At 52.0% G+C, this 14,631-nt stretch overlaps 1 protein-coding gene across 3 annotated transcripts in view; it reads left to right on the top strand.

The window, feature by feature from the left end:
- The window catches only part of ANXA6 (annexin A6), a 36,447-nt gene extending 27,327 nt beyond the window's left edge, over window positions 1–9,120 (top strand). Inside the window, exons 20-25 of one of the 3 annotated variants that reach the window (XM_032851592.1) lie at window positions 1,089–1,106; window positions 1,889–1,982; window positions 3,137–3,232; window positions 4,612–4,670; window positions 5,993–6,115; window positions 8,313–9,120. In XM_032851592.1, coding sequence (XP_032707483.1) covers window positions 1,089–1,106; window positions 1,889–1,982; window positions 3,137–3,232; window positions 4,612–4,670; window positions 5,993–6,115; window positions 8,313–8,372 — 450 coding nt within the window. In that variant the 3' untranslated portion in view covers window positions 8,373–9,120. Of the gene's footprint in view, window positions 1–1,088; window positions 1,107–1,888; window positions 1,983–3,136; window positions 3,233–4,611; window positions 4,671–5,992; window positions 6,116–8,312 lie in introns of those variants that run through there. The other 2 variants (XM_032851593.1, XM_032851594.1) reach the window with 2 other exon arrangements.
- The last annotated feature ends 5,511 nt before the right edge of the window (window positions 9,121–14,631 follow it).

Genomic DNA, 14,631 nt, shown 5'->3' with positions numbered 1-14,631 from the left:
CATGCCTATAGCATGACTTCCCAGCAAATACATAAGAGCGAGGGTGCCTTTACCTTTTCTTATCCAGATAAAAGGAACACTGTGCTCTGCTTTTCTTTGGCTTAATTTAAGGGGAAACTCTTCTTCTCAGCACTGTAGACTCATTCTTTTTAATAGCTTTGTGGATTTCCATTATTGGATAACCATAGTTTGTTTAACAAATCATCTATTGGTAGTTTCCAGTTTTTCCTCTATTACAAAGAATGCTGCAGTGAACACCCTTTCCTGCTATCTTGAAAGGCTTTTTGGCCCATGTGTCAGTAAAGACACATTCCTAGTGATGTCATTGCTTGATCAGATGTCATGTGCATTTAAAATTTTGAAAGACGTTGCCAACGTATATAATGAGAAGAGCTTTCTAAAGCGTAAGGCTATTGTGAAGTTTATAAGGAGGATGGTTGGGGTCTGCCCAATAGAATCAAGGGCTCAGCAGAGTTTCAGGGAGACAGGCAAGAGCAAAACCCAGTCTGGGGCCCCCAGGGCGGGCTGTATTTTTTTCCCAGACACTCCAAGGCACTACTGCTTGCCTAACAATGTCATGTTCTAAGGACTCAGCATAGTGCAGTGACTGAGTCACCCTTGTAAGATGACTGGACAGCTGGCATTTCCCCCACCTGATTTTGGCTGTGCCCCCCACCAGTCTCCTCCCCTCCCAGCCTCAGCTTCCCTGTCTCTCCTGCCTGTAACACGAGGGGGTAAAATGATGGGTCTCAGACCCCTGGCGGTAAAGGATGTGGGGGATTCAGTGCTTCTCTTCTCACTTCTGGGCAGCTCTGTGGAGACAAGCAGGCTGAGGGCTGGAGTCACCCTAGGTGGCTGGGAGTGACAGTTAGAGTGCCCCATTCTGTGTCCTCCCCGGCCCCTCAGGCAAACACTTTAAAATTAATTCCCAGGCCTGTCCCCATTTGGGGCTCCAGACCAAAGATCAAGGAAAGGTGTTTTCCCTTTTCCCTGTGCCCCCCGTCCCCAGGGCCCCAGAGCCACCTCTCCCGGCCTCCTCTGACTCAAGCCTTCCCTCTCTCCCTCCTCTCTCTCCTCCCTGCTCTCAGGTGGCTGCTGAGATCTTGGTGAGTGACCTGTTCTTCACGGGGATGTTCGTGGCTTCTCTGAGTGAGGGCTGAGTGGCTGTGCCTCTGGGTGGGCTGAGCGGCCAGTCAGGCAGTGATTGGGGGCCTGACCGTAGGTTCTCTCTCTCCCTTTCACAGCCTCTTAAGAGCCCCACTGGGTAAAAAATGGGCCAGGCAAGTGTTTCCCAAATTTCAGCCACTTACCTCCCACATGATTCGTGCTACATACCACCAGCTTTTGAGTATTTTTCTTTAAATGGACCCTTTTTAATCTGAAATGAATTATTTTAATGTCAATTAAAATTTAATGTCGATATAAATGGGACTAGCGGTTGGCTGGAAGATCCTCGCGGAAACATATATATGCAGCGTGTTATATGTTTGCCCGTCTACACTCTTGGGGAAACGCTTGGCTAGGCCATTTTCCTTGCAATGGACAAACCCACTTCCCCAGAGGGCCTTTCTTGGAGGGCTTGAGAACAGAAGGACTCTGGGTCCCCATGCCCAGTGCCTGTTTGTGCTCCCTTGGGCCCCAGTCTCAAGGCCCTGAGGCCAAAGCAGAAGTACCCGGTGCAGAGCACCCCCGTGTCAGTCCAGAGGGTTCCTGAGAACTGGACAAGGGGATAGAGGGTTAGGGAGGAAGGGGCCAATGTCAGCCTCCTTAGTTGGGATGACCCAGTTTCTGACCATCCTCACCCCAGGCAAAGACATGAAAGTGAATAATAACCAAGATTTTCTGGTGTCTTCCCTCCCAAATCCTTGCCCCAACCTGCGATCCGCAGGAAATAGCAGACAGACCCAGCGGAGACAAGACTTCCCTGGAGACCCGTTTCATGACGATCCTGTGCACACGGAGCTATCCGCACCTCCGGAGAGGTGAGGTCTCAACCCCTCCCCTTCCTGATGCAGCAGGAAGGTCCCCAAATCTGACGGGAGCCTCTCAGCTCTCTGTGGCGAGAAGAGCCAGGTGTCCACACACCCATTCCTTACCCAGCAACAGAATGTTGTGGCTGGTAGGGAGTCTGGCTCTGGCTCTGCTCTTGACCCTCAGCCTCGGGCCAGCACCCTTTACCTCCTTAGGGAAGCAGGTGGGATGCCTGGGATACAGGATGGCTGGTGCCTGTCAATCCCAAGGCCACTCCAGTAGATTGGTGGTGGCTGCCTCCAGAGGTTCAGTGTCATGACCCTCTGGCAATGTCTGCCAGGAATAAGGCAACAAGGCGTGCTGATGGCACCAGGACCAGCCACACGTCTCAGAGCCCCAGGCAGCCACATGCACAGGGCGTACCTGACATTAGTTGTTCATGAAATGCCCTGCCCACTAGGACATTTATGGTTTAACATGGATTTGCCTGGGACTTTTCAGTAAAATACATAAGGTACATTAGCATAGTGGCTGGAAGAATGGACTTGGGAGCCCAATTGCCTTGATTTGAATCTCCCCCTTATCAGCTCTGTGACCTTGGGCAAGTTAGTGAATATCTGTGCCCTCATTCCCTTATCTGCCAATTGGGATTTTAGTTCTACCTCACATGATTGTTAATAAAGATACAGAAAATACAATGCATGAAAAGCACTTAGCATAATGCCTGGCACGTGGTGACTTCCTCCATGTTTTCATTATGATTACTTACATTAATCTCTATCCCAGCTTGACACAGGAGGAAGGGGAGCCCAGAAGGGGGTAGGGGTTCTCCCAAGGTCATTCAGTGGGAGGCAGAGCCTTTACCAGGACCCCAGCTCCTTTTGCTACCCCTGCCCATGTTCCTAGAACTCGTGTAACACACTGGGGCAGCGTCTGATTTGACACAGATTTGGCTCTGAGCCCAAGGCAGCCTCAAGGTCAGAATTTCCCTCCCACCACGATCGTGCCCAGCACACTTGGGCCTGGGCTGCAGCCGTACCTGCTGTCCCTTTCCCCTTTCCTGGGTCATGGCCTGGGAGGGGAGCTGGGTGGGCGGGCAAGGGTGATCTCCCCCACCCTCTGAATTGAAGCTCACCCCCCACCTGTGGGCTTCTCTTGGGGCCAGTCTTCCAGGAGTTTGTCAAGATGACCAACTATGACGTGGAGCACACCATCAAGAAGGAGATGTCCGGGGACGTCAGGGACGTGTTTGTGGCCATCGGTAACTGATGGATGTCCTGGGAAAGGGCTGAGGGTGCTGGGAACTTGGCCAGATTCCCTGGACAGGGGTGGCCTTGGCGGCTTCCAGAGCTCCTCATACTGGAGAGTAAACCCCAGCATTGTGGGGGTCCTACCAGCATGTGGTGGGGGGTGTTAGTGTGAAGACTTGTTCTAGGCTGCAGGGCAGGATGGTGGAACAAGCTCTCCCGGGGAGGTCATGGGGAGGGCAGGGGCAGGGCAGGGAGGGGCCCAGTGTTCTGCAGGACCAGGGTGTGCACACCCACGCACGTGTGTACACTTAGACACACACACGTGCATACCATACCTGGAGAGTTAGGAAGGTTGGTGTGTGGCTTCCTGAGCCAGTACATGACACGTACCCCAGGTGACTGTGCCCTTGAGGTGTGCATCTCTAGCCCCTTGCCCCCTGCCCTCCTCACAGACACACTTTTATATCCAGAGTCATTCTGGATTTCAGATACTGGTATCTGACTCCTGCTCCTTAAGCTGCCTGAGACACCCCTGTGTGGGCCCTGGAGCCTTGAAATCCAGCAGCTGCTGAGGGCTAGAGCCCCCCAGGCCTTGGGAAGGGGCTGGGACTGGTACAGCCAGGCGGTGTTATGTGGGGTTGGGGTACATGGAGTGCAGGGCTGCCAGGGCAAGCTGGAGTGGGCAGGCTCTGGTGCAACACAGCCCTGGGGTGGGCACAGTGCCTTAAAATCACACCAACAGACAGTCATCCGCGGGCCTGGTCTTCCTGTCCATCACTCTCCAACATGAGTCTGCCCCAGAGTAGGGAGACCCAACCATGCTGGTTTGTACTAAAACCAGGAGTGTCCCTGGCAGAGTGGGACAGGTTGGTCACCTCCTGTCAGAGTCGCAGTCTGAGCGCATCTGGTATGGGCCATTCGAGTTTGCATTTCTACCAAGTTCCCAGATGCCGCTGCTAGAGCCGTCCAGGAACCATGCTTTGCGAGCCCGTGCACAAAATATTTCTGGGGTCTGAATCTGGGGGGTGGCACCTAAAACCCAAGTTTTCAACAGGTTCTCCAGTGATTCTCAGGCCCTTTGAAGTTTGAGGCCCTGTGCCTTGGGTTAATGAGGGGTTCCTTCCCTTTGAGTCCTGACTAATATCGGTTAGCTGCAAGCCCTATAGCAGGAAGGGAGTTGTAACCCAGTGAGAGCCAAGTGGAGGGATGGGGCAGAGAAGGAGGCATCAGAAAGGGGGAGTGAAGGTGTCAGGCCCTGGGTAAGACCCTGGGGTTGGCCGTGACCTGCAGGCCAAGGCTGGAGGGAGAGGGGGTGGGAGAGGACAGCCCAGCCCATAGTCTAGGCACACCGCCTCTGACCAAGTTCCCTGCATCTCTCTCATCCTACCAGTTCAAAGTGTCAAGAACAAGCCTCTCTTCTTTGCTGACAAACTTTACAAGTCCATGAAGGTAAACAAACTTGCTTGTTTGTTCCCTTTTCAGGTCCTTCTGCCCACCCACAAAAACAGCTGTGCACAGTGCCCCCCAACTCTGGCCAGGACTGCTGGCCACTGTTTCTGTCCCCTTGATGCTTAGCAGCATCTGCCCTGTGTCTGACTCTAGGGTAGTCATTTTGTCCCCTGGGGAACCTTTGGCCATGTTCAGATGCATTTTGGTCACCACCACTTGGGGAGTGTCACTGCTGGCATCTGGTGGACGAGAGCGGGGATGGGGGGGGTGCTGTTAAACATGCTACGATGTACAGGACGGGTCCCCCAGCAAAGAGTGACATGGCCCCAAAGGCCCAGGCTGAGAAACTTACTCCGGGGACACTGGGCTGAGTCAGACCCAGTCTCTGCCATCATGGAGCGCACAGTCAAGCAGATGACAGTGTCTCCTGTGACCAATGATTACAGAGGCAGCCAGTGCTGGGCGCTGGGACTAGCCCTGGCTTCCTGAAAACCCAGGCTGCTGTGGTCACCTTCTCAGCCCAGCGAGGGGTATCTCAGCTGCTAACAGAGCCTGGGCAAGCTGTTCGGTGGCCTGACACCCCCCTCCGCCTACAGCCTCAGACATGATGGGCATGTATTGAGCACCCACCAAGCTGGTGTCCCGGAGCTCCCTCGGGGCCGAAGTGGGTCCTGCCTGCCCACACATTCCATGTCCTGTGCCTGATCCATGGGCCCCTTTTCGTTTCCCTTTAACTGCTTTAACAAATTACCAGAGACTGAGTTATTTTCTTATGGTTCAAGAGGCCAGACGTCAAAATTGAAGGCATTAGGTTCCTCCTGGAGGCTCTGAGGGGGAAACTCTCCCATGGGTCTCTCCTAGCTCCTGGTGGATGCCGGGAATCCTGGTGTTTCCTGGCTTGTGGGCACGTCCCTCAGGCTCTGCCTTTATCCTCACTCGGCCTTCTCCGTGTGTGTACCCACGTGTCCCCTTCTTACAAGGACACGAGTTGTTGAATTTGGGGCCCACCCTAATCCAGTGTGCCCTCAACTCATTACATGTGTGAAGACCCTATTTCCAAATTAGGCCCCGTCGTAAGGTTCCAGGTGGATGTGAATTTTGGGGGCACACCGTTCAACTCTAACAGCTTGTTTTTGCCTGTCTAGCCAGTCCCCGGCACAGGGGAATCTGGGTCAGCACTACGTGCGGAAGACTGAGGCAGAATGCCCCACGGGGTTAGGGAGGGAAAAGGAAGAGAAGCAGACGGACACCCAGGAGTTCTTGCGTAACCTGACCCTGTTTCCCCTCCTGCTCTCTGTCTCCCTCTCCCCTGGTTCCACCAGGGTGCTGGCACAGATGAGAAGACCCTCACCAGGATCATGGTCTCCCGGAGTGAGATCGACCTGCTCAACATCCGAAGGGAGTTCATTGAGAAATACGACAAGTCTCTCCACCAAGCCATTGAAGTAAGGGGGAGGGGCTGGACATCAGTGGGGGAGGGCGGGAGGAGCATCACATTCCTGAGCATGGGATTACAAATCCCTCCTATTCCCAGTCTTTTTCTGAGTTCTGACAGCAGAGATTACTGATTCATGAAAGACCTACTTCACTGTGTATACAAAAATAAATTCCAGGTGGCTCAAAGGGTTATAAGGAAGGACTTCTAAATAAAATAGCCCATGGTGGAGGGGGGGGCTTTCTAAAGACAACTTTGTTGGGACAGCTGGGTGGCGCCATCGGTTAAGCGTCTGCCTTCAGCTCAGGTCATGATCCCAGGGTCCTGGGATGGAGCCCCACATCGGGCTCCCTGCTCAGTGGGGAGCCTGCTTCTCCTTCTGCCTGCTGCTCTCCCTGTTTGTGTGTGCTCTTTCTCTCTCTCTCTCTCTCTCTCTCTCTGACAAATAAAATGAAAAAAATCTTTTTTTTTTTAAAGATTTATTTATTTATTTATTTGACAGAGAGAGAGAGAGGGAACACAAGCAGGGGGAGTGGAAGAGGGAGAAGCAGGCACCCCGCTGAGTAAGCAGCCCGATGTGGGGTTCGATCCCAGGACCCTGGGATCATGACCTGAGCTGAAGGCAGATGCTTAACGACTGAGCCACCCAGGCACCCCTAAAATGAAAAAAATCTTCTTATAAAAATAAAGATAACTTTATTGACACATAATTTGTCTACCATAAAGTGCACTTATTTTAAGGTGCATTTAATATTTTTTAGGAAATTGAAGGAGTCATGCATCATTGTCACAATGCAGTTCTAAAATATTTCCAGTGCCCCTCTAAGATACCTCACCCCTTATACCCGCTTACTTATTTCCACCCCTGCTGTAGGCACCCATCGGGTGACTTTCTATCTTTATAGATTTGCCTTTTCTGGGTATTTCATAGAAATAGAGTCACGTGGTATGTGATCTTTTGTATCTGACTTCTCTCACTTACACAGCCTTTTTTTTTTTTTTTTTTTTTTTTTTTTTTTGTCTTCGATGTTGGCCAAGATCTTAAAGTTTGATACTGGCCTTGGCTGACAGCCTGTGGGAAATCTCACAGCAGCTTCACCCAGACTTGGTGGGGGTGTATACTGCCAGCACATCTTTGAAGGGTAGTTGGGCAGTTTTCAGAATTTTAAACACGTACGCTTTGAACTTGGTGATTCTGCGTGTGGGAATTGATCCTACGGACAGAGCTACACGTGTTCCCAAGGATGTGGAGGAGAGTGTTTATGCCAGCATTGTTTGCAGGAACAAAAGACTAGAAGCCTTCCGGACAGAACTGGTTAGAGAAAGTGTGGTACATCCATAAGATAGGATATAATACAACCATGAAAAAGCATGAGCAGCTCCATCTGCTGATTTGGGATCTTCTCTAAGTCGGAAGGGTATGAATGCTATGTGTCCATGTGTGTAGAAAAGGGACATTCTGTACCTATATTGTTAGCACATGCATAGACTGTCGCTAGAAACCTATACACCAGTCACCGTGCCTCTCTCTTGATTTGGGGAAAAAGGTGTCAGGGGTGGGAAATTTTTTATTGTAAGATCTCTCCTTTAACTTACCTTGTTTATAATAGTGATTTTTGAAATAAAAAATTACAAAAGAAGAGAAAAACAACATGTATCATAAAAATGACAGGAGCCACTGTAACAGGAGGGAGAGTCTGGGCTCCCAGCACTCTGCTGTAGGCCTGACATTATGATGCATCCTAAAGCCAACGATGTTCCTGTAAATTCCTGCAAGGGCCTGGCACTCAGTAAGGGCTCCATTGTGTTGGTTCAAATGAGGAGTCTCGTTCACACGTGTCAGTGGATGTGGGAGGAGGAAGGCAAGAATCAAGGGCAGGAACACTTCATAGAGGAGGGGGCCTCCAAGGGCAGGCAGGATTTGGGGGTGGTGCAGAGGGCCGGCTGGTCAGAGGAATAGTAGATATTAAAGTAGGAAAATGAACCAGGGTGTCCCCACAAGGGAGCGGGGAGGTGAAGCCAGCCCACAATAGGCCTTGAAGCCAAGCTGAGAGCTTGGACCTTTTCCTGAGGGTAGCGAGGACCCATAGAAGGGACGTAGTCATATTTATGTGTTCAGGAGACATTAGGCTGAGAGCCACTGGAAGGAAGGGCATTGAGGCCATCAGGACTGCTTTCACTCACTGCTTTTCCTCTGCTCCTGCCAGGGTGACACATCTGGAGACTTCCTGAAGGCCTTGCTCGCTATCTGTGGAGGCGAGGACTAGAGCCACTGGCTTTGGCCAGCACCTCTGCCGAGAAATGGTCAGCAGCACCAGCCGCCATGACCAAGCCTGATTACTCCAGCTCCCGGGATGAAGGAAGGGACAGGGGTGGGGGGGGAGGGGGTCATGGGTGGGTTCTTGTCTTCAGCCGGGGTTTAGGGAAGGCTCCCACTCCCATGGGCCACTGAAGGCCCAACACGGTCATTCCTGCTCCCGTGTGAGCAGCTGAAGATCCGTAGCCACAAATCCCGTTCATCTCCACTCCCCATCTTCCACCTCAGCCTTTCCCGGCTTCCGTCCCTTGCTGCAGCCACTGCCCTGATTTGGGCTTTGTCAAATCCAAAAACATACTGAGCCTCTGCCTGTGAAATGAATGGAATGTGCGCTTTGAGCCATGGGGTGTGGTGGCCTGTGCCAGCTGAGTGTTCAAGGGGAGGGGACAGGTTAATGTCTTCCTGCCAGTTGCCAGACCTCCCACTGTTTCACCACCCACCCCCATTTAGGTTTTTGTGCGAAAGATGGAACCAGGCATCTGGATACCTTTAAATTTGTGTCACCACACATGTGCTTTCTAGCTTCTGGCCAATTTCTTTCCCTCCCCGTCTCTACTTTCTTATCTACAAAATGAGAGAGTTGGACAAAAGAATGTTGACTTTCTCTTCTGACATTGACATTGTAGGACGTGCCCCCAAATCATTCCCTTTCCACTGGCCTCTTTAAATAAAAATAGACCTATAGACACATAAACACATTTCATTTGGGGATCTGTGTTTTTGTCCTAGCCCTGCAGCCTGAGGTAGGCACCTGTCCAGGAGTAAGTCCTAACCTCATCCTCTTGCCTGGGAATCCCAGGTGAGAGTAAGCCAACATCCCACCTGGGCAGGCTGGCCCAGCCCCCTTCCAGCTCTCGGCTCCCCTCTCCTCCTCCCTCTGCTGCCTGGATGTTGCTCTACGAGTTCTTCATCCATTGCAACCAAACCCAGACTTCCTCTTTAGAGCTCTTCAAGGGCACCAGATGTGATCGTGATCTGGGGAGGCCTGTGGAAAGTTTCTACTTTGTGCAGATCACTGATAAGCAGCAGGCTCAGCAGCAGCTTCTCTGTCTCCCTCCCAAGAGCTGTGTTTCTGCTCTGAGACTTGAGCTTGAAGCGGTCCCTTGAGTGCTGTGAGGGCCCTGCTCCCTGTCCCGACTGGCCTGACCTATTTTGGCAGTTCAGAGCCGTTTGCTACAGTAGGTGTGCAGGGATCACAGGGTTTGGGCCAGCCACTGCCCTCACTGGGCATCTCTACAGTGAGAGGATAGACCCCCCAGTTGTAAAGAGCCCCATCTTCATCTCTGCCATAATGATGCTGAAAGCAAGACTGTCCTCCACTTCCTTTCCTCCATCAGGCTGTGAACCCAAACAGTAGGAGGGTCCACTGAGAGCTTTTTGGGGGGATTTACCCGACTTCACGCAACTGTTACCAAAAGTTAAATTAACAAGCAATTAAGAGCTGTGGAGGCAGACCTTTGCTGCTAACCAACTGTGAGCCTCCAGGTCCACACATCTCCTAGCCTTTGAGGAGGAAATGAGGTGACACCTGCGAGTACTCAGCAGGGACGGGCCCTGCCTGGGGTCGGCTGTCAGCACCACCAGCCCAGAGGCAGGCCCCACTGTAGGAGATGATAAGTGGACCCCGAGGTTTTCTGAGCTCTCTTGTCAAGAACTCAGCAGCAGATCACAGAGGCATCCAAAGACAAACAGTAAAGTGCCTTAAAAATGTATGCTAAGGGGAGAAAAAGCTCTGGAGTCAAAAGGAAAGAGTGATGGAATCCCAGGGAATAGAAGCAGGAGGCTCCCTGAGGCCAAGGGGAACACACAAACAGAGAGACCAGGAATTTCTAGAATCCCCAGAAACCAGGAATGAGGAGAGCTCACGGAGCGCTTACAATGTACGAGACCCTTCTAATTCCTCACTATGCAGCTTTCACGAGGGTCACTCAGACCCTGAGGGTCATTCACAGAGACCCTCAGGGTTTGGGAGGGCAAGGCCGATGAGATTAGAAATAGGAGTTTACATCCAATGACAGAGGCCATCAGCGTTTTCTCTTACAAGGTTGGCGGGGGAAGGTCCTTTGGAGGGAAGACTAACCTCGTGCTTGAGAACACTTGAGAAAAACCTGTGAAGGAGGGGTGGCTGGTTGGGAGGCTGTTGCAGTGATCCCACTTAAGACCCAGGTGCCTGCAGAACAAACAGCATTTTCCGTTGGAGCTGCGGCAGAGGGAGTGGCCGCTATCGGCTATCCGAATCCCGGCACCTCCCTCTGTCATTCACAGTCATTCACTGGAGCAGCTTCTACTTACTGGAGGCCTTCCCTGTACCCCTCCACGTGCCTGATGCTAAAGTTACAACACGGAAAACTGTTGAGTCCTGATCCCTAAGAGCTGACCTGAGTGTCCCTCCTACCCAGCCTTCTCCAAAGCATGGTGTGGAGGGACACCGGAGGTCGTTTCCCTGGCCAAAGTTCAAAGGAGACAAGTGGCAGGGACTAAATTAAAACTAAAAGGAAAGAGAAAGCAGAAGCCCAAACCACTGCTGTCTCAAAGCGGGAGAAAAGGAGGATGGTGGTGATGTTTTCGGTGTGGAAGGGGCCCTCGGAAAGTCTCACCTCCCTCTCCCACTTACAGACAACTGTCACTTCCACAGAGGAAGCGACTGGCCCCAGGGCACTTGGCACTTCAGCGGAGGACTGAGGTGGAGCCTCGCAGTCCTGCCAGGTCCCAACCTTCTGGCACTGACCTTCCTCTTGCCCTGGACCCTGGCCTCTCCCTCCCGCGGCCACGCCCCCGCCCCGCCTCTAGCTCCTTGCTCCGCCTCCTGCCTCCAAGCCTGCATTTTCCCCTCCGAGGGAACACTTCTCAGAACCCCTAAAGCCGGGTGCTCCAACCTCAGTCTTTGGGGCCACGAGGAACTGTCTCAAGTGACCGGCAGGGAGGGGGTTTCCGGGCACCGCTGGGGCCACACTTCAGCTGTTGGAGAGCAGCGTGAGGACAGCTGGCTGTTGGAAGCCCCCTGAAATGTTCCCCGGCTTTGCGGAGCCACCAGTCACCTCGGGAGGAGCAGCTTCTCCTCCGAAGCCCAGACTTCCTTTGAGGTAGTGCCCGGGATCACCCCTATTCTCCTAATGAGGAAACTGAGGGACCAAGCGGTGAAGCAAACTGGCCAAAGGTACAGGCGACACACCATGGACTGAGCCGGAAATGGGCTGAGAGCTCATCCAAACCAACGCTCCTGTTTCACGAGTTTGAAAATCAAGGCCCAGTGACCATGGTATTGCTGGGGGTCGGTACTTGGGTCTCCTGATTCCTGCTCTGCTCACTATAGACATGTTGTTGTCCTCCTCCTCTTGATTAATGGAAGGCAGACTTTGGTGAGAATGGGAGGGAGAAGTGTCAAGTTGCCCAACTCGAATTTCAGAACCCCAAAGCAGCAAATCGGTGTTTCTAACAGACCTGTGAGACCTCAGGTTTCCCCAGGCAGATTTCCCCACTTTACAGCTGAGTTAGGCAAGCAGGAAATTATAGTTCCTAACTGAGCCCTCTGCTCAGCAGTTAATCTATGAAAGCAGGCAGGCCGGCTGGATTGGAAACCCAGCCAACCACTTAGAAGTAGCTAAGTCACTTGGCCTTTCTATGCCTTGGTTTCCTTATCTGTAGAGTGGGAATCACAAAAGTTTCTACTGCACCAGATTTTTTGAAGATTAAATAAGGCAATGCACGGATACCTCTGAGCACACTATCTGAGACATAATAAGGGCCCCATATTGGGTCTTTGGTATTAATACATAGTCTGGATTCCGTTTCCTAGAGGAGGACTTGGAGGGGGAATCTCTTTCAACAACCTCTTGAGAGTCACTACACTGTGCCTGCCCCTTACCCCTGAAGAGCTCAGTGGGGAAAAGAAGAAAAAATACAACCAAGACAGAGCAAGAAGTACCTCGTGCAGAGGCCACAGATAACAACAGAAGGACGGACACAGGATCCTTAGAAAAGGGGTATGTGAGAGGCACCTCAAAACACAAGGAGAGATGTCTTCAACAATAAAAGATATCGAAGAAGAAAGGGAGGTCCAGGCAGAGGCAACAGTAGGAGCAAAGGCCCAGAGGTGGGAAGTGGAGACCATGAGAAGTGGCCTTGGGTGTCTTGGATCGCATATCCAGTGTGTGAAGACACCATCTGGGAGTGTCACAGAGAGTCCAGGCCACAGTGTGGACCTTACCCTCCAGGCCCTGGCCAGCCCCCAAAGGTGCCAGGGACAGAGGTAGTGTGAGTAGAGATATCCTTTAGAAAGAGGTCTCTGTGGCCAGCGTGGAGAAGGAAACTGGCTGGGAGACCATCAGACAGGCTTGCAGTGTTTCCCAGAAATGGAGGGATGGGGACATGAGCTAGGGCAGAAGAAGCTGACATGGAGAAAAGAGAAGAAAGATGTAGTGGTGCAGGAAACCAAGGAACCTGCTGTGGAGAATCAGAGACAGAGGCAGATACACAAAGCCAGATGTCACTATCTGGGAACCCAGAGGCAGGAAGTGCTTTTAAAAGCAGGATGTGGGGGCACCTGGATGGCTCAGTGGGATAAAGCCTCTGCCTTCAGCTCAGGGTCCTGGGATTGAGCCCTGCATCGGGATCTCTGCTTGGCGGGGAGCCTGCTTCTTCCTCTCTCTGCCTGCCTCTCTGTCTACTTGTGATCTCTGTCTGTCGAATAAATAAATAAAATTTTTTAAAAAATAATAAAAAAATAAAAGCAGTTGTGAGGCCAGAGGCTTCTTGTACCCACCTCCCAGATAAGGAAGAAGACCTAAACCAGAGCCATCTGGGAATGAGCCCTGTCCATGAACCCAGCTGTTGTAGCAGTTTCCAGAACATGTATTTCCTTCTGTGGGATGGTCTCACCCCTCCCAGCTACCACCATCTGCCTATTGTTCTGCCAACTGAAATCAGAAGGAACTAGTGTCCCCCCACAACTGGGATGGCCATGGACCTTGACCTGGAGATAGCCATAGGCGGGGACAGGATGGCCTGATAGGCAAGCCAGGAGGGCGGGGAGTGGACCTAGAAATCCCATGCCTGGGCTTGGCCTGTCGCTCTGGCCAAGCAGCCCCATGTGCTGGGCCAGTAATTACTGTTCTCCCACACAGCTGTTGTCCTCTCAAAGTCCATAAATACTATTTATCACACACCCAGAATTCCAAATCACTGCCTGTCATACCCACAGGGACACACTATGTATATCCAGAATCAGAAAGAAGCCCACGGCTATTAACACTCGCACAGAAACACACACTGCAGACCACGTGGGGAAAAATCAAATGATTGGGCCCCAAACACACTGCTTAGAAGTACAGATATTGTCATCTCTACATGAACTACCGGCCATACAGGAAACTCTTTGCACAAGTACCCAGACTTGCCTTTCACGCGCACTCCCCAGGGTGTGTATGCACTCGTACTTTGCTTGGCACACAGCCTTAGTGTGTAGCACACAACTCCAGAAATCAGTGACCTGCCTGCCCTCATGTACATTCTTTCACAGGACAACAAACCACAAAACCACCGGAATCTACGGAGGGCAGACTTTGCACCCAACTGCTATGACTTGAGCCTGCTCCTACTGGCATCCCTGCTCAGAGGAAGCAGAAGCAGCTCCTCGGAGAACCAGGCTATAAGTGGGATCAGCCTTCCGGAAAGAACAAAATCCCTGCAGAGGTCTTCCTGGGGTAGTGAGGCTCAATGTGAGTGCGATATAAAGAGGCAAGAGGGAGAGATTTCCCTTCAGAAGCCCCTGTCCCATTCTGTTCCCTTTTCTAGGAGTGTTCTAGAAGCTAGCAGTGGAAGGGTTAACAGTGCCCAGGCCACATACACCCCACCTTTGGGCTTTGGAAAACCTGAGTGCAGGGATTTGCCCAAGGGAAGTCAGGGTCACTACCTCCCTATCTGCCTTTTAGCTGTCCCCAGGATAAAACTCCCCAGGTGAGTGAGATGGAAACCCAAAATGAAACTTCACTGGAGTTCTCTGACTCTAGCCTTGTTGCTGTCGCTCTGGCCAAGCAGCAACAGCAGCTCCAAATCCACCCCTATCATGGCTCTCCTAGGCCTGCTCTCCCCTCGGGGTGGTGCTGCATTCCCTTGGGCAAATGTATCTTCCCCTCACTGGGCCTCAGGCTCCCAGCTCTCCTAGGGAGGAGACTATTGCAGGGACCAAAGGAGATACAGCACACAAGGGG

This window comes from Lontra canadensis, unplaced genomic scaffold, assembly GCF_010015895.1.
Source record: "Lontra canadensis isolate GAN:19392208 unplaced genomic scaffold, GSC_riverotter_1.0 scaffold5, whole genome shotgun sequence".
NCBI lineage: Eukaryota > Metazoa > Chordata > Mammalia > Carnivora > Mustelidae > Lontra > Lontra canadensis.
The sequence above is the reverse complement of the archived record's forward strand: the minus strand, read 5'-3'. Positions and strand labels throughout refer to the sequence as shown.